The sequence below is a fragment of the Zea mays genome, chromosome 6 (genome assembly GCF_902167145.1).
Source record: "Zea mays cultivar B73 chromosome 6, Zm-B73-REFERENCE-NAM-5.0, whole genome shotgun sequence".
Classification (NCBI taxonomy): domain Eukaryota; kingdom Viridiplantae; phylum Streptophyta; class Magnoliopsida; order Poales; family Poaceae; genus Zea; species Zea mays.
The window spans coordinates 171809407-171830911 of NC_050101.1; the positions used below are offsets into that span (position 1 = coordinate 171809407).

Genomic DNA, 21505 nt, shown 5'->3' on the forward strand with positions numbered 1-21505 from the left:
AAATGAAATAGCGAACGATAAATATTTAAAAACAGAGGTAGTATAAAAATAACATATAACATTATTTGTACGAACACATTGGTTTTATTAAACTCTAAAGTAAACTATATAATTTGCAACTGATAGGCTTTGATGGCTCACTTCGGTGTCCGAGCATCCGTTGTCCACCATGTGTCCCGAGTGCACAGTTGCAAATGCACAAGATTAAAGAAGATTAAATCTTTTAAGACTAATTTGACAACTCCATTTCCCCCAAATGATTCTCATTTTCCTCTGGGAAAATGAACTAATCCCCTCAATCCAACCGAACAAGGCCATATGAAATTCAGCCGTTGTTCAGCCCTTTCCTTCACACACAGAGAGTGAGAGAGAGAGAGATGATCTTTATCAACGCAGCAAATAAGCAATGCAATGTGTGGTCACAGTCTCCAGGGAGCTGGAGAAAGGTAATTACACAAGCAAATACTTATCCCAAAGAATTTCCGTCTCGCCAAGTTATATCAGGGAAATTTAGACATTGCGACCACTATTATATCATAGGACAAAAACACTCGAGTGTACATCTCTCCTTAAAACACAAGCTGCCAAGCTCTATCTGATAAAGAGTATCACACATTATTTATTGCACAGTAGAGGCACGCATGTTCTTGGCCTACTGAGCGACTTGACTACCGTATCATGTCAGCCTGCAGATCCAGGTTCAGTACAGAGACGAGAAGGGCGCCGCGTTTACGATCCTCCTGTGCTGGAGTTTCTGGCAGCGTCCTTCTTCTTCATCTCCTCAAACTTGTCGATCGCCACCTGCAGCTCGTCCGTGCCTCCCACGGCTCTCATGGTGTAGTAGTAGACCCCGAGCACGAAGGCCGACAGGCCCCCAGCCACCACCAGGTTCCTGGTCTTGGGTGCAAGGCTTCTGAATCCCGCCATCGTTGAGGTGTGGAGGGGCTCAGGATATGTGCTGCAGGACATGAAGGCACGCGACGTTGTTAATTACGTGGACAAAATCAGCCAGTTGTACTAGTACATGATAGATGTCGATGAATTGGGCATGAACGATGAGTAGATAGATAGCATGGCAGATTGGCAGTATTCAGTCCGGCCATCCATCGCTTGGCATTTCTTACAGCAAAATACAACTGACAGTATATGGCTTCCCTCCAGCCATCTATCGCTTGACATATTTGCAGCAGAATACAACTAACCGCAGGCCAATTTTGGGCGTCTGAAATGTCAAATAATATTGTATAGAGGTGGTATAAGATCCGGAGTCCATGATGTGCTTCTGGAACAGACTCCGATCCACTAGCAGCTAAAGAGTTTTACATTAACTGACAATAGCATCGAAGCAAAGGACAACGTATGTATAGTACAAATTACAGAAGAGGGAGAGCACTGTCCGAGAGATTCAAAACTTGAGCACAGCGACCATCAAAGTCATTTGCTTTGTGTGTATACAGTGGATGTTTCCGTAGGCAGTTTCAGAGTTGAGATGGATTCAGGATTCAACTAGCTATTCGACCATATGGAGTAATCAGCACTACGTCTAGCACATATTCAGATTAAGCGAAGTAAAAAGGCAGTTTCAAACAAACAGGCGATAATAATAATATAGGAGAGGTTATGGATCATTTTATTCTCTGAATATAGAGGGAGAGACCATTTTCTCTGAAAAAATATTAAAGCCGATGTGCATACAGCATGAACCATATACTCCCTCCGTTTCTTTTTATTTGTCGCTGGATAGTGCAATTTTACACTATCCAGCGACAAATAAAAAGAAACGGAGGGAGTAGTCATATAGACGTTTCTAGGCAGGCAGTTGTAGCAAGCGAGCCGACGAATCCCGACACTAACTTGCAGCGAACCACTGACCTACTGTAAAATACGCATTCTATTCCAGCGAAGTAATTGAGACCCCAAAAGTTTGAATATATAATTTTGGCCGTATCACAGGGGCGGACAAAGTAAAGGAAATGGATGCACACATGGTACAGCCGATAATATTTTGCAAAAGAATAGGAATTAGCAGGCATAATAATACAGGTACACACTTGGAATTAGACCAGATCCGTTTACAATATAGTCAAAATAGCTTAGGGTTAGGCTTTGGGTGCTCGGCTTCGCACAGCAGGGAGGGAAGCGAAGGGGCGGGCATACCTGGGTGCTCGTTGACGGAGAAGGGCCTGACGAAGAGCTGGGAAGCTGGCGTAGGGGGCGGCGGCGGTAGCCGACTAGCCGAGTCGTCGCCGCGCGCGCGAGAGAGAGGGAGAGCACGCGGGGAGAGGAGCAAAGCGCACCCGCACGGGCCTTCTCGTGGGAGAGACAATTGCCATTATGAAACACGAGAGACACGGTTTCGACGAAATGGAGGCGTTGGGGATGGCTTCTGTGTTTTGGAGACCCACCCGTCATACTTTTGCTGATATGGACATCAGACAGTCATTTGCGTCTGGGGTCACCGTTTAATTCTCTTTGTGCTCACGCCGTTAAAATCCTGGCGCCGCCGTTGCTTGCTTCACAGAAGCCATCCCAAATCCAGATACCCTAGCTGTTGCTTGCGCGTATTCCCCATTCCAGAAACCCTAGCCGTAGCTTGCGCGTATTCCCCCTTCCGACTTTGTGCTCACGCGGTCTTGCCTAGCTTGCGCTTCTTGCTTTGTATTCCCCACCGTAGCTTGCGCGAGATCTCAGCTTGCGCTTCTTGCTTTGTATTCCCCATTCCAGAAACGAGAAACCTAGCCGCCTCTTGCGATGGATGTTCATCCGAGCCATTTGGTTGCTGATGCTGTTGAAGCGGCGCGTGCTGCTGCCGTCGCGGCTTCGGAGGCGAGATGCGCGGCAGTTATTGCAGAGAAGGAGGCCAAGGCTGCGGTTGAGTTCGCCGCCATTGCCGTCGACAAGGTCGAAGCAGTTAAGGTCTCGTCAAATGTGGTACGTATTATGAAACTCATACAGTTCGTATTATTGCTATGTTACTATTGTGAAAGGTACGCCGTGTTATTATTGCTATGTTACTACGCCAACTATGTCGATTTCAAGTATATGGTTGATTAGCATATGGTTGTTGCACAGGAAAATGTCGATTTCAAGTATCATGTGAACGTTAAGAATTCGTTGCGATACTCCATTCAAGAAATGAGGAGGCAATGTACCCTGTTGCAATCTGTTAAAAAACTGTGTTCCACTATCCCAGAAGTTGAAGGTGCCAAGATAGGAAAGGTTTGCGGCTATCTGGAACATGTGTGCAAGATGCTAGAGGAAACTTCAATTGTCTGTGAACAAGATTTGGAAACAAAGAATCCTACTTGGGACCTTTATGACAACCCTTCCGTAGATGATGAACATCCTTTAGAAGATGATGAAATTGGTGATGGCTACAGTACAGAAGATCCTGAGCTATGGGAAATGGTTTTCGATGACCTGAAGTGGGAAGAGGCCAAAGCTAATGTTTCATTTGAAGAGCACTATCGTGTCATAAACTACAGGTTCGAAGAGATCAATGATCGTAACATGTAGTTATGAGCTCGTGTTTGGTTTGGATGCCTCCATTTTGTATGTAATGCTCCAAATGTACTATGTAGAACCTTAGTTTCTGTTTGTTGTCATGAAACATTAGTGTCATCTGTGTGGAGCAGTAGGCATTTGTTGGATGAAGGTATTTTGTATGCTACTATGTCTGTTCTATGAAGCAGTTCCAATTTATGTGTGGTGAATTCAGTTATGGCTACTGTCCATTTTTGTCTTGGCTACTGTCCAGATCACGGTCATGAAACTGAACAAAAAATGGCTACTGTGTAGATCAGCATGGCTACTGTCCAGATGGCAAAATCCTTCCTTCAAGCTTCTGAGCAATTCTACGCCTCCGATGGAACAGCTCCATCGTCATCTCCCTAATTTTCTCAGCTAAATCACACACAGGAAGGTCTTTGTGGTCTTTAACCCAGTTATTAAAAACCTCAGCCATGTTATTTGTGATGTAATCACATTTGATATCTTTGTTGAAACCACTCCTGTACCAAAGGAATTTGTGGTGTTGGTCTAAGTACTCAGCAATCTTATGAACATTTCTGACCTTTCTGACATGGTGTTCAAATACGTCCCTCCTATATGCCCTCGCTGCTGGAAACATGTGCTCTGAACCAGCATGGTGTTTGACATAATTTCCCATTAAGTGTCTGAAGCATTCTCTTCTCTCAGCATACGGGAAAACATCGTTTACAGCATGCATCAGGCCTTTTTGTGCATCTGAACATATAGCAAGAACTGTCATATCACCCACGACCTTTTTCATCTGTGTCATGAACCAATTCCAATTGTCAACCGTCTCTGATTGGAAAAAAACCAAAAGCTACAGGGTACATCCAATTGTGGCCATCCACACCAGTAGCTGATGCTAGATGCCCGTTCCATCTACCGTTCAATGCCGTCGAGTCGACACTAAGGTAAGGTCTGCACCCATCTCGAAACCCTGATATGCATGGACCTAAGGCACAAAAGAATCGACTAAAATAGTACTTCCCATCTTCCAAAATAACATCAATCTCAACCACACTGTCGGGCATCTTCGCAAGTACAGCCTCCCTCCAAGCGAACAAGAGCTGGAAGCTTTCCTCCCAAGATCCATACTGAGAGCACCTAGAGGGGGGAGGTGAATAGGTGATCCTGTAAAAGTTCAAAACTTAAGCCACAAAAACTTGTTAAGTGTTAGCACAATTATGGTCAAGTGGCTAGAGAGGAGTCAAAACACAATAACCACAAGAAATCAATCACAGATATGACACGGTGGTTATCCCGTGGTTCGGCCAAGTACAAAACTTGCCTACTCCACGTTGTGGCGTCCCAACGGACGAGAGTTGCACTCAACTCCTCTCAAGTGATCCAATGATCAACTTGAATACCACGGTGTTCTTGCTTTTCTTTTCTCAATCCCGTTTGCGAGGAATCTCCACAACTTGGAGCCTCTCGCCCTTACAAAAGATGTTCACAGAGAATCACGGAGCAAGGGAGGGAATGAGCAACGCACACAAGACTTCAAAAGATCAGAGCAACACGCACACAAGCAGCAATAAGAGCTCGCAACACAACTCAAAGAGTACACAACTCCACAAGAGCTCTATATGCTATCACAATGAATCGAATGCGCTAGATCAATGTCTTGGTGCTTAGAAAGGTTGTAGGAATGCTTGGTGTACTCCTCCATGCGCCTAGGGGTCCCTTTTATAGCCCCAAGGCAGCTAGGAGCCGTTGAGAACACAACTGGAAGGTTATCCTTGCCTTCTGTCGTCGGGCGCACCGGACAGTCCGGTGCACACCGGACACTGTCCGGTGCCCGATCTGTTTCCATAAAAAGCTCATCCGACCGTTGCTTTCTGATGCAGATCTGCGCACAGTTGGCGCACCGGACATGTCCGGTGCACACCGGACATGTCCGGTGCACACCGGACAGTCCGGTGTACCTTTCCGACCGTTGGCTCGGCCACGTGTCGCGCGCCGATCGCGCGGCCGACTGTTGGCCCGTCCGACCGTTGGCTCACCGGACAGTCCGGTGCACACCGGACAGTCCGGTGAATTTTAGCCGAAGTCGCCGGAGAAAAACCCGAGAGCGGCTGGTTTGCTCCGCGCTGGTCTGGCGCACCGGACACTGTCCGGTGCACACCGGACAGTCCGGTGCCCCAGCCCGAAGCAGCCCTCCACTCCTCTTCTTCTTCCTGTTTCTAACACTTAGACAAGAATATTAGTACACAAAACCAATGTACTAAGACTTAGAAACATACCTTTGCTTGTGATTTGCACTTTGTTCATCCATGGGCATATTTTCACATTTGAGCACTTGTGTTGGCACTTAATCACCAAAATACTTAGAAATGGCCCAAGGGCACATTTCCCTTTCAATCTCCCCCTTTTTGGTGATTTATGCCAACACAACATAAAGCAACTAGAACAAGTGCAAAATCACTCCAAATAAAACTCAAATTGATTTTGATTCAATTTTGGCATATATGGATCATCCTTTGCCACCACTTGGTTTGTTTTTGCAAATCAAACTCAAATCTCTATCTCTAAGTCAAACACACATGTTGAAGCATAAAGAGAGTCATTCCAAAAGAGATTGATCAAAGATTTCAAAAACTCCCCCTATTTCCCATAATCAATACTTCTCCCCACAAGAAGCCAACTTTTGACAAGAGAGACAATAATAGACAATAAAAGCGTTTGACAAAACAAAAACTCTATTCTACTATTTTCAAAATCTCTCGAGTGGTAGCTGATCCATTTATCGCTTTGGCCTTTATTTTCTCCCCCTTTGGCATCAAGCACCAAAACGGGATCAATCTTGGCCCTATAACCCCATTGCCTCACCAAAATCTTCAATAAGAATACAAAGGCAATAAGAGTCTTAAAGATGAACTTGGAGTAAGTTACCCAGCAGTGGAAGTCTTTCATGGTCCAAGTCCACCTTTTCCCTTTCAATTCTCCTTCGAGACTAGATCAAGCAAACTCAAGCATATGGTTAGTCTCAAAGGTTCAAGTTGTAACACATCTCCCCCTAAACATGTGCAACACTTTGCAACAGACTTGTGAGGTCCAGGGAGTGTTTGTACAACTTGAGCACCAAAATGCAGAATGAACATGATTAAAAGCATAAATACATGTATGCTACAATTCAATCCAAGTTCCGCGAATCTAAGACATTTAGCTCACTACGCAGCCTGCAAAAGGTCTTCTCATCTAGAGGCTTGGTAAAGATATCGGCTAGCTGGTTCTCGGTGCTAACATGAAACACTTCGATATCTCCCTTTTGCTGGTGGTCTCTCAAAAAGTGATGCCGGATGTCTATGTGCTTTGTGCGGCTGTGCTCAACAGGATTCTCCGCCATGCGGATCGCACTCTCATTATCACATAGGAGTGGGACTTTGCTCAGATTGTAGCCAAAGTCCCTGAGGGTTTGCCTCATCCAAAGTAGTTGCGCGCAACACTGTCCTGCGGCAACATACTCGGCCTCAGCGGTGGATAGGGCGACGGATGTTTGTTTCTTAGAGTTCCATGACACCAGGGACCTTCCTAAGAATTGGCACGTCCCCGATGTACTCTTCCTATCGACCTTACATCCAGCATAGTCGGAGTCTGAGTATCCAACTAAGTCAAAGGTAGACCCCTTTGGATACCAGAGCCCGAAGCAAGGCGTAGCAACCAAATATCTAAGAATTCGCTTCACTGCCACTAAGTGACACTCCTTAGGATCGGATTGAAATCTAGCACACATGCATACGCTAAGCATAATATCCGGTCTACTAGCACATAGATAAAGCAAAGAACCTATCATGGACCGGTATGCTTTTTGATCAACGGACTTACCTCCTTTGTTGAGGTCTGTGTGTCCGTCGGTTCCCATCGGCGTCTTTGCGGGCTTGGCGTCCTTCATCCCAAACCGCTTTAGCAGATCTTGCGTGTACTTCGTTTGGGAGATGAAGGTGTCGTCCTTGAGTTGCTTCACTTGGAACCCAAGGAAGTAGTTCAACTCGCCCATCATCGACATCTCGAATTTCTGCGTCATCACCCTGCTAAACTCTTCACAAGACTTTTGGTTAGTTGAACCAAATATTATGTCATCGACATAAATTTGGCACACAAACAAATCACCATCACATGTCTTTGTAAAAAGAGTTGGATCGGCTTTCCCAACCTTGAAAGCATTAGCTATTAAAAAGTCTCTAAGGCATTCATACCATGCTCTTGGGGCTTGCTTAAGTCCATAGAGCGCCTTAGAGAGCTTACACACATGGTCGGGGTACCGTTCATCCTCGAAGCCAGGGGGTTGCTCTACGTACACCTCCTCCTTGATTGGCCCGTTGAGGAAAGCGCTCTTCACATCCATTTGGTACAACCTGAAAGAATGGTGAGCGGCATATGCTAGCAAGATACGAATGGACTCTAGCCTAGCCACAGGAGCGAAAGTCTCCTCAAAGTCCAAACCTGCGACTTGGGCATAACCTTTTGCCACAAGTCGAGCCTTGTTCCTCGTCACCACCCCGTGCTCGTCCTGTTTGTTGCGGAACACCCACTTGGTTCCCACAACATTTTGCTTCGGACGAGGCACCAGTGTCCAAACTTCATTGCGCTTGAAGTTGTTGAGCTCCTCCTGCATGGCCAATACCCAATCCGGATCTAGCAAGGCCTCCTCTACCCTGAAAGGTTCAATAGAAGAGACAAAAGAGTAATGCTCACAAAAATTAACTAATCTAGATCGAGTAGTTACTCCCTTGCTAATATCACCCAGAATTTGGTCGACGGGATGATCCCTTTGAATCATCGCTCGAACTTGGGTTGGAGGTGCCGGTTGCGCTTCTTCCTCCATTACTTGATCATCTTGTGCTCCCCCTTGATCAAGCGCCTCCACTTGAGGTACCTGTTCGTCATCTTCGGTTTGGGGATGCACCATAGTTGAGGAAGAAGGTTGATCTCGTTCATCTTGTTCTTGTGGCCGCACTTCTCCAATCGTCATGGTTCGAATAGCAGCCGCTGGAACATCTTCTTCATCTACATCATCACAATCAACAACTTGCTCTCTTGGAGAGCCATTAGTCTCATCAAATACAACGTCGCTAGAGACTTCAACCAAACCCGATGATTTGTTGAAGACTCTATACGCCTTTGTATTTGAGTCATAACCTAACAAAAACCCTTCTACAGCTTTGGGAGCAAACTTAGAATTTTTACCTTTCTTCACTAGAATGTAGCACTTGCTCCCAAATACACGAAAGTACGATACATTGGGTTTGTTACCGGTTAGTAGCTCATATGACGTCTTCTTGAGGAGGCGATGAAGGTAGACCCTGTTGATGGCGTGGCAAGCAGTGTTGACGGCTTCCGTCCAAAAGTACTCGGGGGTCTTGAACTCTCCTAGCATCGTCCTCGCCATATCGATGAGCGTCCTGTTCTTCCTCTCTACCACACCATTTTGCTGTGGTGTGTAGGGAGCGGAGAACTCGTGCTTGATTCCTTCCTCTTCAAGGAACTTCTCCACTTGAAGGTTCTTGAACTCGGATCCGTTGTCGCTCCTTATCTTCTTCACTTTGAGCTCAAACTCATTTTGAGCTCTCCTGAGGAAGCGTTTGAGGGTTCCTTGGGTTTCGGACTTTTCCTGCAAAAAGAACACCCAAGTGAAGCGGGAAAAGTCATCAACAATAACTAAACCATACTTACTTCCTCCTATGCTCAGATAGGCGACAGGTCCAAAAAGGTCCATATGCAGCATCTCCAAGGGTCTTGATGTCATCATCACATTTTTGGTGTGATGAGAGCCTCCCACCTGTTTCCCTGCTTGACAAGCTGCACAAGGTCTATCTTTTTCGAATTGAACATTAGTTAGACCTGTCACGTGTTCTCCCTTTAGAAGCTTGTGAAGGTTCTTCATCCCCACATGTGCTAAGCGGCGATGCCACAGCCAGCCCATGCTAGTCTTAGCTATTAAGCATGCATCTAGACCGGCCTCTTCTTTTGCAAAATCAACTAAATAAAGTTTGCCGTCTAATACACCCTTAAAAGCTAGTGAACCATCACTTCTTCTAAAGACAGACACATCTACATTTGTAAATAGACAGTTATATCCCATATTGCATAATTGACTCACAGATAGCAGATTATATCCAAGAGACTCAACTAAAAACACATTAGATATGGAGTGCTCATTAGAAATTGCAATTTTACCTAAACCTTTTACCTTGCCTTGATTCCCATCACCGAATATAATTGAATCTTGGGAATCTTTATTCTTGACGTAGGAGGTGAACATCTTCTTCTCCCCCGTCATACGGTTTGTGCATCCGCTGTCGATAATCCAGCTTGAACCCCCGGATGCATAAACCTGCAAGGCAAATTTAGGCTTGGGTCTTAGGTACCCAACTCATGTTGGGTCCTACAAGGTTAGCACATATATTCTTAGGGACCCAAATGCAAGTTTTATCTCCCTTGCATCTTGCCCCTAACTTCCTAGCAATTACCTTCTTGCCCTTTCTACAAATAGCAAAGGGAGCATTGCAAGTATAATAAATGGTAGAAGGTTCATTTGCTACTTTCCTAGGAGCATGAATAACATTCTTTTTAGGAACAACATTTTTCCTAGTAACATTTCTATCATACACATAAGAAGAACTAGGAGCAAGCATGGCATGAGAATCATAAACATATGAGTCAAAAGCATCATAACTTCTATTTGCATTTCTAGTATGTCTTCTATCATGATACAAAAAAGCATGGTTCTTTTTAGTGCTACTAGCCATAGGAGCCTTCCCTTTCTCCTTGGCGGAGATAGGAGCCTTATGGCTTGTCAAGTTCTTGACTTCTCTCTTGAAGCCAAGCCCATCCTTAATTGAGGGGTGTCTACCAACCGTGTAGGCATCCCTAGCAAATTTTAGTTTATCAAAATTACTCTTGCTAGTCTTAAGTTGAGCATTAAGACTAGCTAATTCATCATTCAATTTTGAAATAGAAACTAAGTGTTCGCTACAAGCATTAATATCAATATCCTTACACCTAGTGCAAACTTCAACATATTCAACACAAGAGTTGGATTTATTTGCTTCTACTAGTTTAGCATTTAAATCATCGTTTATGCTCTTTAAGTTAGAAATAGAATCATGGCATGATGACACTTCACAAGCAAGCATTTCATTCCTCTTAATTTCTAATGCAAGGGATTTTTGAGCCTCTACAAACTTATCATGTTCTTCATACAACAAATCCTCTTGCTTTTCTAAAAGTATATTCTTTTCATTCAAGGCATCAATTAATTCATTAATTTTGTCTATCTTAGATCTATCTAAGCCCTTGAATAAACATGAATAATCTACTTCATCCTCACTAGATTCATCATCACTAGAAGAATCATAAGTATTAGCATTACGAGTGATTACCTTCTTTTCCCTTGCCATGAGGCAAGTGTGATGCTCGTTGGGGAAGAGAGCCGATTTGTTGAAGGCAGTGGCGGCGAGTCCCTCATTGTCGGAGTCGGAGGAGGAGCAATCCGAATCCCACTCCTTGCCGAGATGCGCCTCGCCCTTGGCCTTCTTGTAATTCTTCTTCTTTTCCCTCTTGTTTCCCTGTTCCTGGTCACTATTATTATCGGGGCAGTTAGCGATAAAATGACCAATCTTACCGCACTTGAAGCATGAGCGCTTCCCCTTTGTCTTGGTCTTGCTTGGCTGCCCCTTGTGACCTTTTAGTACCGTCTTGAAGCGTTTAATGATAAGAGTCATCTCTTCATCGTTGAGTCCGGCCGCCTCAACTTGTGCCACCTTGCTAGGTAGCGACTCCTTGCTCCTTGTTGCCTTTAGAGCAATGGGTTGAGGCTCGTGGAGTGGACCATTCAACGCATCGTCGACGTATCTTGCCTCCTTGATCATCATCCGCCCGCTCACGAATTTTCCAAGTACTTCCTCGGGCGTCATCATCGTGTACCTGGGATTCTCACGAATATTGTTCACGAGATGAGGATCAAGAACGGTAAATGACCTGAGCATTAGGCGGACGACGTCGTGATCCGTCCTACGCGTGCTTCCGTAGCTCCTTATCTTGTTGATAAGGGTCTTGAGCCGGTTGTAAGTTTGAGTTGGCTCTTCTCCCCTTATCATGGCGAATCGTCCAAGCTCGCCCTCCACCAACTCCATCTTGGTGAGCATGGTGATGTCGTTCCCCTCGTGAGAGATCTTGAGGGTGTCCCATATCTGCTTGGCATTGTCCAAGCCGCTCACTTTATTGTATTCTTCCCTGCACAAAGATGCTAAGAGAACAGTAGTAGCTTGTGCATTTTTATGAATTTGTTCATTGATAAACATAGGGCTATCCGAGCTATCAAATTTCATTCCATTCTCTACAATCTCCCATATGCTTGGATGGAGAGAGAATAAATGACTACGCATTTTGTGACTCCAAAATCCGTAGTCCTCCCCATCAAAGTGTGGAGGTTTACCAAGAGCAATGGAAAGCAAATGCGAATTCGAACTATGTGGAATACGAGAATAATCAAAAGAAAAGTTTGAGTTAACCGTCTTTTGTTTGTCGTGGTCGTCGTCCTTTTGGGAAGAAGAGGACTCATCGCTGTCGTAGTAGACGATCTCCTTGATGCGTCTTGTCTTCTTCTTCTTCCCATCTTTTCGCTTGTGGCCCGAGCCCGAGTTGTTGGACTTGTCATCCCTTGGCTCGTTGACGAAAGACTCCTTCTCCTTGTCGTTGATCACAATTCCCTTCCCCTTAGGATCCATTTCTTCGGGCGGTTAGTCCCTTTCTTGAAGAGAACGGCTCTGATACCAATTGAGAGCACCTAGAGGGGGGGGTGAATAGGTGATCCTGTAAAAGTTCAAAACTTAAGCCACAAAAACTTGTTAAGTGTTAGCACAATTATGGCCAAGTGGCTAGAGAGGAGTCAAAACACAATAACCACAAGAAATCAATCACAGATATGACACGGTGGTTATCCCGTGGTTCGGCCAAGTACAAAACTTGCCTACTCCACGTTGTGGCGTCCCAACGGACGAGAGTTGCACTCAACTCCTCTCAAGTGATCCAATGATCAACTTGAATACCACGGTGTTCTTGCTTTTCTTTTCTCAATCCCGTTTGCGAGGAATCTCCACAACTTGGAGCCTCTCGCCCTTACAAAAGATGTTCACAGAGAATCACGGAGCAAGGGAGGGAATGAGCAACGCACACAAGACTTCAAAAGATCAGAGCAACACGCACACAAGCAGCAATAAGAGCTCGCAACACAACTCAAAGAGTACACAACTCCACAAGAGCTCTATATGCTATCACAATGAATCGAATGCGCTAGATCAATGTCTTGGTGCTTAGAAAGGTTGTAGGAATGCTTGGTGTACTCCTCCATGCGCCTAGGGGTCCCTTTTATAGCCCCAAGGCAGCTAGGAGCCGTTGAGAACACAACTGGAAGGCTATCCTTGCCTTCTGTCGTCGGGCGCACCGGACAGTCCGGTGCACACCGGACACTGTCCGGTGCCCGATCTGTTTCCATAAAAAGCTCATCCGACCGTTGCTTTCTGATGCAGATCTGCGCACAGTTGGCGCACCGGACATGTCCGGTGCACACCGGACAGTCCGGTGTACCTTTCCGACCGTTGGCTCGGCCACGTGTCGCGCGCCGATCGCGCGGCCGGCCGTTGGCCCGGCCGACCGTTGGCTCACCGGACAGTCCGGTGCACACCGGACAGTCCGGTGAATTTTAGCCGAAGTCGCCGGAGAAAAACCCGAGAGCGGCTGGTTTGCTCCGCGCTGGTCTGGCGCACCGGACACTGTCCGGTGCACACCGGACAGTCCGGTGCCCCAGCCCGAAGCAGCCCTCCACTCCTCTTCTTCTTCCTGTTTCTAACACTTAGACAAGAATATTAGTACACAAAACCAATGTACTAAGACTTAGAAACATACCTTTGCTTGTGATTTGCACTTTGTTCATCCATGGGCATATTTTCACATTTGAGCACTTGTGTTGGCACTTAATCACCAAAATACTTAGAAATGGCCCAAGGGCACATTTCCCTTTCACATACAACTCTTTCAAGGCTTTCTCTTTCCCCTTCCAAACTGTATCGTACCCAATAGTCACATTATGAGTTCCCTGCAGTGTTTGTTGTAACTCTTTAGCACCCATTTGTGGTTTATTCATGAGCAGGGGTTTAGCGTGAAATGCAACCCAAGCACTAGTTGGCGTAGTAGTCTTCCTCCTTCCACTTGATGTGCAAGTGTGCACATCGTCTAGTACAGCTACAACAATAGTAGGCAATCCTTTCTTCTCTTCGCGTGCATATATCCTCCAAGGGCAATCACCACCCTTACAGTATCCAACGTATCTGGTTGTCGAAGTAACATCAATTCCCAGCTCGAACTCATGTTTTATTGCATACTGACGCATAGCAATCCTAAATTCTTTCATGTTAGGAAACAAACAACCTGGCTGCATTGAAGGATTTATCCTATTGTACTCCACCCTCTTCTCATCTGGAATGAAGTCTTCACATGGCTGATCAGCATGGTGGTCTTCGTTCCCAATATCCACACTATCACGCATTCTATTATTCGCAGCCTCATCCTCTTTATTGAGTCCAAGATTACAATATATCTCATTTTCGCATGGTAATTTTACTCTTCCTTCTTCATCCAATACATCAGAAACTACAATCGATTCCCAGTCCAGTTGTGATGTTGCATCAATCCTCTGAACATCCTATATTACAGAAAATGCAGGAGCATCCAAGAATCAGCGAGATTAATTTCACATTTAATGACATAGTTATGTAATTGATCTCACCTCACTGCGACTTATTTTCCCCACTGGCGCAGACGAACTAGGTGACGCCAGATTGGTAAACGGTGATGGCACAGGCTCTAGTTGTAGATCGGGAGAGTTGATACGAGTGAGGCAGACTGCAGAGATTTCGTGTGGATCTAAATCCATGAAACCGAACTCAGAGAAAGCCTAAGCGCAAATCCGGTCACAGTCAGAGGAAGAACACAAGGGAGAGAGAGAGTTGAATTGGTAAGAAGGGCGAATAGAGCTCACCGCCGCGAGATCTCCAAGACACGAGAACTCTCCTAGCCGCACAGCCGCGACCACTATGCAAACCGCTCAGCCGCCGCGAAGGGGAGAAGACGACGACGACAGACGGCGCCTGAGCACGGCGACGGTAATGGTGAAAGGTACGCTCGTTTAAGTTTGCGCAGTCCTAAATGACTCTCTCGTGTCCATTTTGGAGTAGGTCTGACGGGTGGGTCTCCAAAACACAGAAGCCATCCCCAACGCCTCCATTTCGTCGAAACCGTGTCTCTCGTGTTTCATAATGGCAATTGTCTCCTCCTGGGATATTGGGCCTGTTTTCAGCTTTTATTTGACCAGCTTTTCTGAAAATATAATTGTAAGAAGAATCTAAGTATTGAGTATCATTACGATTACGTGTAGAGAAAGATAAAGTTGTTCATAGGGCTCAGGATCTAGAAAGTGACGTATTCCTACTATTTTAACGACTCAATCGATTATGTGTTTATGTTAATTTTGGATGATTTTTGCCCCCAACGAATTTTATAAAAACTAGCTGAAAAGCTGAGCGTTTGACAGTCCGCAGCAGCTTTTGGTGGCCAGAAGCTGTCAGAAACCGAAACAAACAGGCTCATTGCCACATGGGCCGCTCCCTTTTTTTTCCTTTTCTTTTCCTAGTCGCAATTGATGTTAGATTAGCGAAACCATAATATAATAATTTATAGGATCCATTGCAAATGACTTTTTTCCATCGTTAAATTAGCGAAACCATAATAATGAGAAAAAGGGAAATGTTTTATTAAGAACTAGTTTGACAACTCTTTTATAAGTAATTTCTGTTTTCTCAAAGAAAATTAATTTATTTTTTCTTAGAAAAATAGTAGTCTCTTGAAAAATAGAGTTACCAAACTAGCCCTAAGGTGAAACTTTTTCCCTCTAATGTTACAAACACTTCTTTTTTAATATGAAACAGTTTTCACGGAACCAGAATATTTTTCTAGTGAAGCCAGAACACTATTCTTCGATCTAGAACATTTCTTTTAACATAGAACAGTTTTCTTCACCCATGCCACACCATGGAACATCTGTAAATGAAAATCATGCATATACTATTGAAAACAGATATCTTATTTAGACCAAAAAAAGAGAGATTCAGTAAATCCCTTCAGTGCAGAGCACTACTACAACAGTAGAAAAAGAGTGATTGTTTTACAGGGAACTCCACCGTCCCTACTATGCCAACACAAAAAAGGCAGGCAGTGCGTATGAACCAGACACGACTGGAGGATTGGGAACACCAGGTCATATATGACTTAGTAGTCCACTGCTACTATGGCCTTATACGCATGGAAGTTTGGAGCATCAGTCACCCTGATCTACTTGTGTGTCGTCTGCGATTTGTGAGCTGCGGATCCCCCAGAAGGACCTAGGCCGCAGATTCTTCTTGGTGGCTCTGAATAGCCAGCCTATGTGGGACTCGCAGGCCATGCATGCTGCAATCGTCCACGAGTACCTGCACGGCAAAAAAAAAAGAGTATTTACTAGAGTTGCAAGTAGCACTCTTCGGACTTAATTTCGTAGTTTAAGTTGTGTTGTAGAAAAAAAGCCAGGCACAAAAACGAACAGCAAACGACAGGCAAGATCGTACCCAGGAAACCAGCTGTGGACTTTCGAAGGATTGCCAATGAGTGCTAGCCCAGTTGCATTGCTGACTGTAATCGTCTCGTGGACACAACCGTGAGGGTTGACATAGGCACCAAGAGGCCCGTCGGTAGACATCACCACCATGTCACTACGTTTTGCTATATGAGACTAGAAGAAAAACAAACAAATCAGCAAAATGGGGTGGTAAAAGTAATCCACACAGAAGGAAAAAAACACAGATTCAATTATGTATTTTACACTTTGTTAGTACGACGATGGCCAACATTTGCCATAAGAAGTATCAAACTGCTTGATCTATATGTCATTTTCACTAAATCATCATGGAGCATGCAACAGCTAAACAATAAGACCTATTGCCTCTGCCTCAAACTTTAAAATAGACTCTATGACGAATAGACAAGGGGCAGCCAAAAGGTCTAAAAAGCTCAGCCAACAAGATCATAGCTGTAATACCATTTGACTATAGAAAAACCTTGTGTTATAGAAACTACAGAGCAAATCCAGTTAAAAGTTTCATCAGTTAAGACACTTCACTAAAATAGCACTTCCAGATACAGTAGACCGTTACCTGGCAATTTCTACATTTAATATGATTGAAGGCCTTGAGAAGCTGAATTTCTTTCTGTAGGCGATATGAAACTCCATCAATCTCCAGAAGTTTTTGTCTCACAGATTCTGAGACTGGAAGTTTGCTTCCGATGTGAAATGACAAAATATCTGGCTTTCTTACATGATCGTCCATGCTTGGGTTTGCAATTATCTGTCTCCATAACTCTGCAACCAAGGCACCGGTGTAATTCAAACAATTGACCAAATATTCCAATGAGACCTCAGGCAGCTTGCACTTATCTTAGAGTAACAGGAAAAGAGTTTTACAAAACTGCAGATATAAAACATAGGTTGATGAGATTGGATTTCTATACCTGCAGCACTGCGAGCAAGTGTATATGAATCATACATTTCATATACCCACCGAGGCCAAAATGATAATGGTGCATGAGAAGCCTGCTTTGAGTAAGCATGGTACTGTCGCCGCCGCTTAGCATCTCTTGTTTTTGCTATTGGCGATGACTGGAGAGGCGTCAAGCAAAGATTGTTATCATTTCTCATGTTGGTCTTCTTGTCGGAATGACTTGATGCACCACTTTCCCTCACAGAATGTTGTTTCCGCTTCCAAAACTGTTTGGGCATCAAATCCCCGTCTTCATCTGAGGATGATTTCATCGAGTCACTTGACTGTGAACCTAGATGGCACAACCTTGAATCCATTGATGAAGGGTTGCTTATTTTACTGTTTGGTGATGGAGTGTTGCACTCTAGTTCTGAATCTATATGATCTTGTTTCATAGGAGACCTATCCAAACTGATGACTGATGACGAAGCATGCAAATTGAAGGTATTGCATGCAGCTACCTGAGCAAATGCATCTCTAGGAGTTCTCAAGGGAGTATCTTCTTCAATAATTTGTACCTCACCCCACACCTATTGAGAAGAGTAAATGAAGCTAGCTATATTCTTTAAAATGTTCATATTTCAAAAGAATGATAACATGTTTGGACTTACCACCCGATCAACATCAATCCAATGCCTCCTTAAACGAAATCTTTGCTGCCCACGGGCAACAACATTTAATGAACCATCTTCCAACCTTCCAAATTGACGTATCTATAAGGTGAACAAAAATAAATATCAGCTGAGCTGAACAGGGCATTTTAAGAAGAAATTGTTGCAACTTGTGATGTTGATTAAATAACCAAAAGGGAATGAAGCCCACGAGATGCATATTAACAAGTTAATGTTCATAATCATACTAGAGATGAGATAATCTTGAAGCTTTATGCACACAAAATCAATAGTATTTAGTCAGGGGACACATGATTAGACACATGGCAGTTCATACGCGATTCAATTGTTCTTTAGAAGACATCCAACCACATGAAAGTTTGGTGAACAATCGCTAATTGATCTACAAAATGGAACAGAAATCACAGTAGAAACAGGTGTGCAAGACCTCTGCGGTTGTTCCAACTGAAGCAGTAGCATAATGTCGATGATTTGGGAGTCGTCGCATGAGAACCTGGATAATTGGACCATAATCACTACAAATAAAATCAACAAGAAAAAGTAGCAGGCTAGCAGTTGAATTTAACATGATTGGCACGTACCACCCCAATTGTGCATGGAGCATCGACCAGTCTCAAAGCTTTGTCAATAGTTACTACTAATCTATCCTGAATTACTCTGAGAGGCAGGGTAGCTCCAGGAAATAGAACAACGCCTGCAAAACCAAAATGCACAGACCATTATTTCTGATACACTGTTTATGAGAGCTGACAGTTTTAAATTATGGCTGCAATCTGTTAATGCATTGTCCGGCATAGTCAAGTGAAAGATCGGTGGATGTGTGTCTCATCTCTAATGCACAGGCTTTGCAGCCAAGGCGAAGTTTTCTCACATAACCGATATCCATACACATTCAAGGATCCCAAAGAACTAGTATAAATCGCAAATCATTCTTGATTGACAAGAGAAACCCTAATCCTTCTGGACGTTCCTATTGGGCACCATGCAGGAGCTGTTCAATTTCGCATGTCTTATATTTACTGCATAAATATGAATACATTTGTAACATTATTATACTGCTACAAAACAAGATAAACTTCCACATACCCACTAACAGTACTAACAGGTATAGAGAAACTTGTATCCATGCCACTTGAATGATATAATTTAAACAGGAACATGCGAACCACAACTTAGAAGAGCAGATAAAAATATGATGAATGAAAGTACAGTGGAGTTGGAGCAAATGTTACTTATCTCCCTTTAATATAAATACTGAAAAGATGATCAAAAGAAAATAAAGAATGTAGGAGAGAGAATAAGTACAATCAGATATTACCTTGAAGATAAAACATTGGCAAGTTGAGGATTGTGCCACCATCTAAAAGAGTAACTCTACCCCGAGTATCGTCAACCTCTGAGTGATATAAAAAAAAGAGCTTCACAGTTTGCAATCGGCATGATAAACATGTTAAGATTAGGTTGACATTTACCGCCAAGGTATGTGTGCAGTGAAGCTAGAGACCTATTGAATGTGAATGGTCCAGAGGTGCTAGCCACTCCATCTCCATTGTTATCTCTGATAAATAGAAACATTCAAATGGTTGAACAAATTTGGATAAACATCTAAACAATACTACGAAAAAGTCTGTAGGCGGTCTCCAAAGGTACCAAATCTCTGTATAGAAAGAATGAAGTGAATAAGCACAGAAATTGTAAGGCTGAACATTGCTCTAAGCTAACTGCAATTTTCAGCAGTCAACAAACTTATCATGAATTCCATTTGAATCAAAACACAAGGCATTGCAAGAATGGAAAAATAATCGCAAAGAGAGCAAGCTATTATTTTTTCATTCTAAAATGTGAAGGAAAATGGATCTAAAATGTGAAACGTCGGTGAAGGATGCGAAGTTAACACTACCCCGACTTTCCAGAGTTGTTGTTCCTTTAAGCTGAAATCCCCAAATCCCCATCCTAGGCAAATAGACTAGCTCCTCAAGGCTGGATTTCGGACGCTTAAGATCTTCATAAGCTTAACGATCTCCGACCACAGCCTCCAAATTGCCACGTTGAAATGTTACCGAAAACTAACTGCACTGGCTAGGCCTTTGCTAAATCAACTCTACAAGAAATGGATAAGCAACATCGGTACCTACGACAAATACATGGAGCAGCACAGTGGGGCCCACCGTTGGAGGAGGAGGAGGAGGGTAAAATACACGCATGGAGTTGAAGGAAGGATTGTACAGTGGTCTCGTGGCCAGTGTCCTTCGAATCACCTGAGGAAGGCATCGACGTCGTAGTCCTCCTCGTTGCCGTCACCCTCCTCTTCCTCCTCGTCTTCTTCGTTGTCGTCGACGACCTCCACGTTGAGCTCCTCCATGTCGAGCTGCAGGATCTCCTCCATCTGCCGCCGCTCCCGCGGCGGGATCCCCTCCCAGTCCGCCATCACGCCACCGCCCGCCGGTGCCGGGGACGGAGCCAGAGAGTCAGAGACACCACCCCAGAAACGCAAGCGAGATTTGGCCAATCTTCGGTTCGTCTCCTCGCCTTTCTGCTGGGTTGTATGGTGGCCGCGGGCCCGCGGCCCACTTGTCCATTAAGACACTTCTCGACGCGGTCAAGCTCTTTTCCCCTCTAGCGTCAGGCCCACGTGTATACGGCCCAACCATCACTCGCCCTATCCCGGCAGCCCGATTCTGTGGCCTGTCATACCGGCAATTGTGTTCTTGTCGAGTGTAATTGTGATTTTGTCCATCAAAATTCGACTTTGTGATTTCTTGTCTTTTTTTTAAACGAAAAACAAGGCTGTCTCTGTGAAATAGGACATATAAATATAAATTTATCCTTCAATCATAATTGCCACTCCTTTGAAGGATAAAATCACAATTACCACACAACAGGTTTTTCAGTGTAACATACATCCTTCGTCTAGGCTCTTAAGCTAGTGCTGCTGAGTGCCGACTAGCTAAGTAAGAGCAGCCTAGACTGATGTGGTCTGGTCAAAAAAACTCGATGGAGTTCGCGTCGTGAGATTCTTTGATGTTTGTGTTTATGTGCAACTGTTCAGAAGAGTCAGTAACCATTGAGAGGCTTTGGTTTCGCTGGTCGATAATGTAAGCAGCAGTGTTGGAAATAGATGACCGGAGCGGCAAACGTGTCGTGAGTTTGATGTCTCTAGCTGAGTTGGTTAGGTGGTCTAATCAGCCTAAATTTGACTCGGTTGTCTCTATCGGACACCTGATGCACGTTACTCAACTAACATTAACCTCTACTTCTGTATTTTTGGCACAAACTGGAAAAAAAACTTTATTAAGATAAGCATTTGGTAAATATCTCTCTTAACTTCTCCCTAGTTAACTTATTCCTCAATGGGGAAGTGACTTAGTACTCGGTAAGGACGGAAGAGAAGAAGAAAAGACAACAATATTCCTTTTCCTCCATTTCATATCTTTGCAAGGCCCTGAGCATATGGTGATTTCATGGGCCACACGCCCACACAGCCTATGGTTGCTCTATTTTCGAACGTTTTGTTTGAATGTTCATGTGCGTTGGGGTGGTTGGATATACTAGAATTTTAAATGAAATTTATGTTAGATCGTTCTGACCTATATAGATTGATATAGTTTTCCACGCAGAAAACGACCCCAAGCCTGCACCGCGGACCATCTGCACTGCACGGCAGCGCCGGCCTGCGTGGAGCGATTTGGCTCAGCACGGCCGGCTTCGTTCGAA

At 44.3% G+C, this 21505-nt stretch overlaps 2 protein-coding genes and 1 long non-coding RNA gene across 3 annotated transcripts; 1 reads left to right on the plus strand and 2 right to left on the minus strand.

The window, feature by feature from the left end:
* Window positions 1-447: 447 nt before the first annotated feature.
* Window positions 448-2362, minus strand: LOC103630642 (uncharacterized). Its single transcript, XR_555177.3, has 2 exons — window positions 2158-2362; window positions 448-958 (listed from the first exon to the last, which is right to left on the minus strand). It is a non-coding gene; the product is annotated as an uncharacterized lncRNA (long non-coding RNA).
* A 30-nt stretch (window positions 2363-2392) lies between these two features.
* On the plus strand, window positions 2393-3703 carry LOC103630643 (uncharacterized). Its single transcript, XM_008651690.4, has 2 exons — window positions 2393-2931; window positions 3073-3703. The coding sequence occupies exons 1-2, from the start codon at window positions 2752-2754 to the stop codon at window positions 3514-3516; spliced, it is 624 nt and encodes a 207-aa protein (XP_008649912.1). The 5' UTR covers window positions 2393-2751; the 3' UTR covers window positions 3517-3703.
* An 11928-nt stretch (window positions 3704-15631) lies between these two features.
* On the minus strand, window positions 15632-20296 carry LOC100193513 (ATP-dependent protease La (LON) domain protein). Its single transcript, NM_001138625.1, has 10 exons — window positions 20050-20296; window positions 19264-19349; window positions 19110-19187; window positions 18373-18485; window positions 18219-18284; window positions 17771-17872; window positions 17131-17689; window positions 16776-16981; window positions 16191-16354; window positions 15632-16055 (listed from the first exon to the last, which is right to left on the minus strand). Exons 1-10 carry the CDS (start codon window positions 20217-20219, stop codon window positions 15905-15907), a joined length of 1695 nt encoding a protein of 564 aa, NP_001132097.1. The 5' UTR covers window positions 20220-20296; the 3' UTR covers window positions 15632-15904.
* Window positions 20297-21505: the final 1209 nt, after the last annotated feature.

Bases quoted from the DNA above. Each gene is read 5' to 3' on its own strand.
- LOC103630643 (XM_008651690.4), top strand. From the start codon at position 2,752: ATGGATGTTCATCCGAGCCATTTGGTTGCTGATGCTGTTGAAGCGGCG. The intron at 2,932-3,072 runs GTACGTATTATG...GTTGTTGCACAG, and splicing joins TTAAGGTCTCGTCAAATGTG to GAAAATGTCGATTTCAAGTA.
- LOC100193513 (NM_001138625.1), bottom strand. From the start codon at position 20,219: ATGGCGGACTGGGAGGGGATCCCGCCGCGGGAGCGGCGGCAGATGGAG. The intron at 18,285-18,372 runs GTACGTGCCAAT...CCAATTATCCAG, and splicing joins CTCCATGCACAATTGGGGTG to GTTCTCATGCGACGACTCCC. The intron at 16,355-16,775 runs GTAACGGTCTAC...TTTTTCTTCTAG, and splicing joins TTAAATGTAGAAATTGCCAG to TCTCATATAGCAAAACGTAG.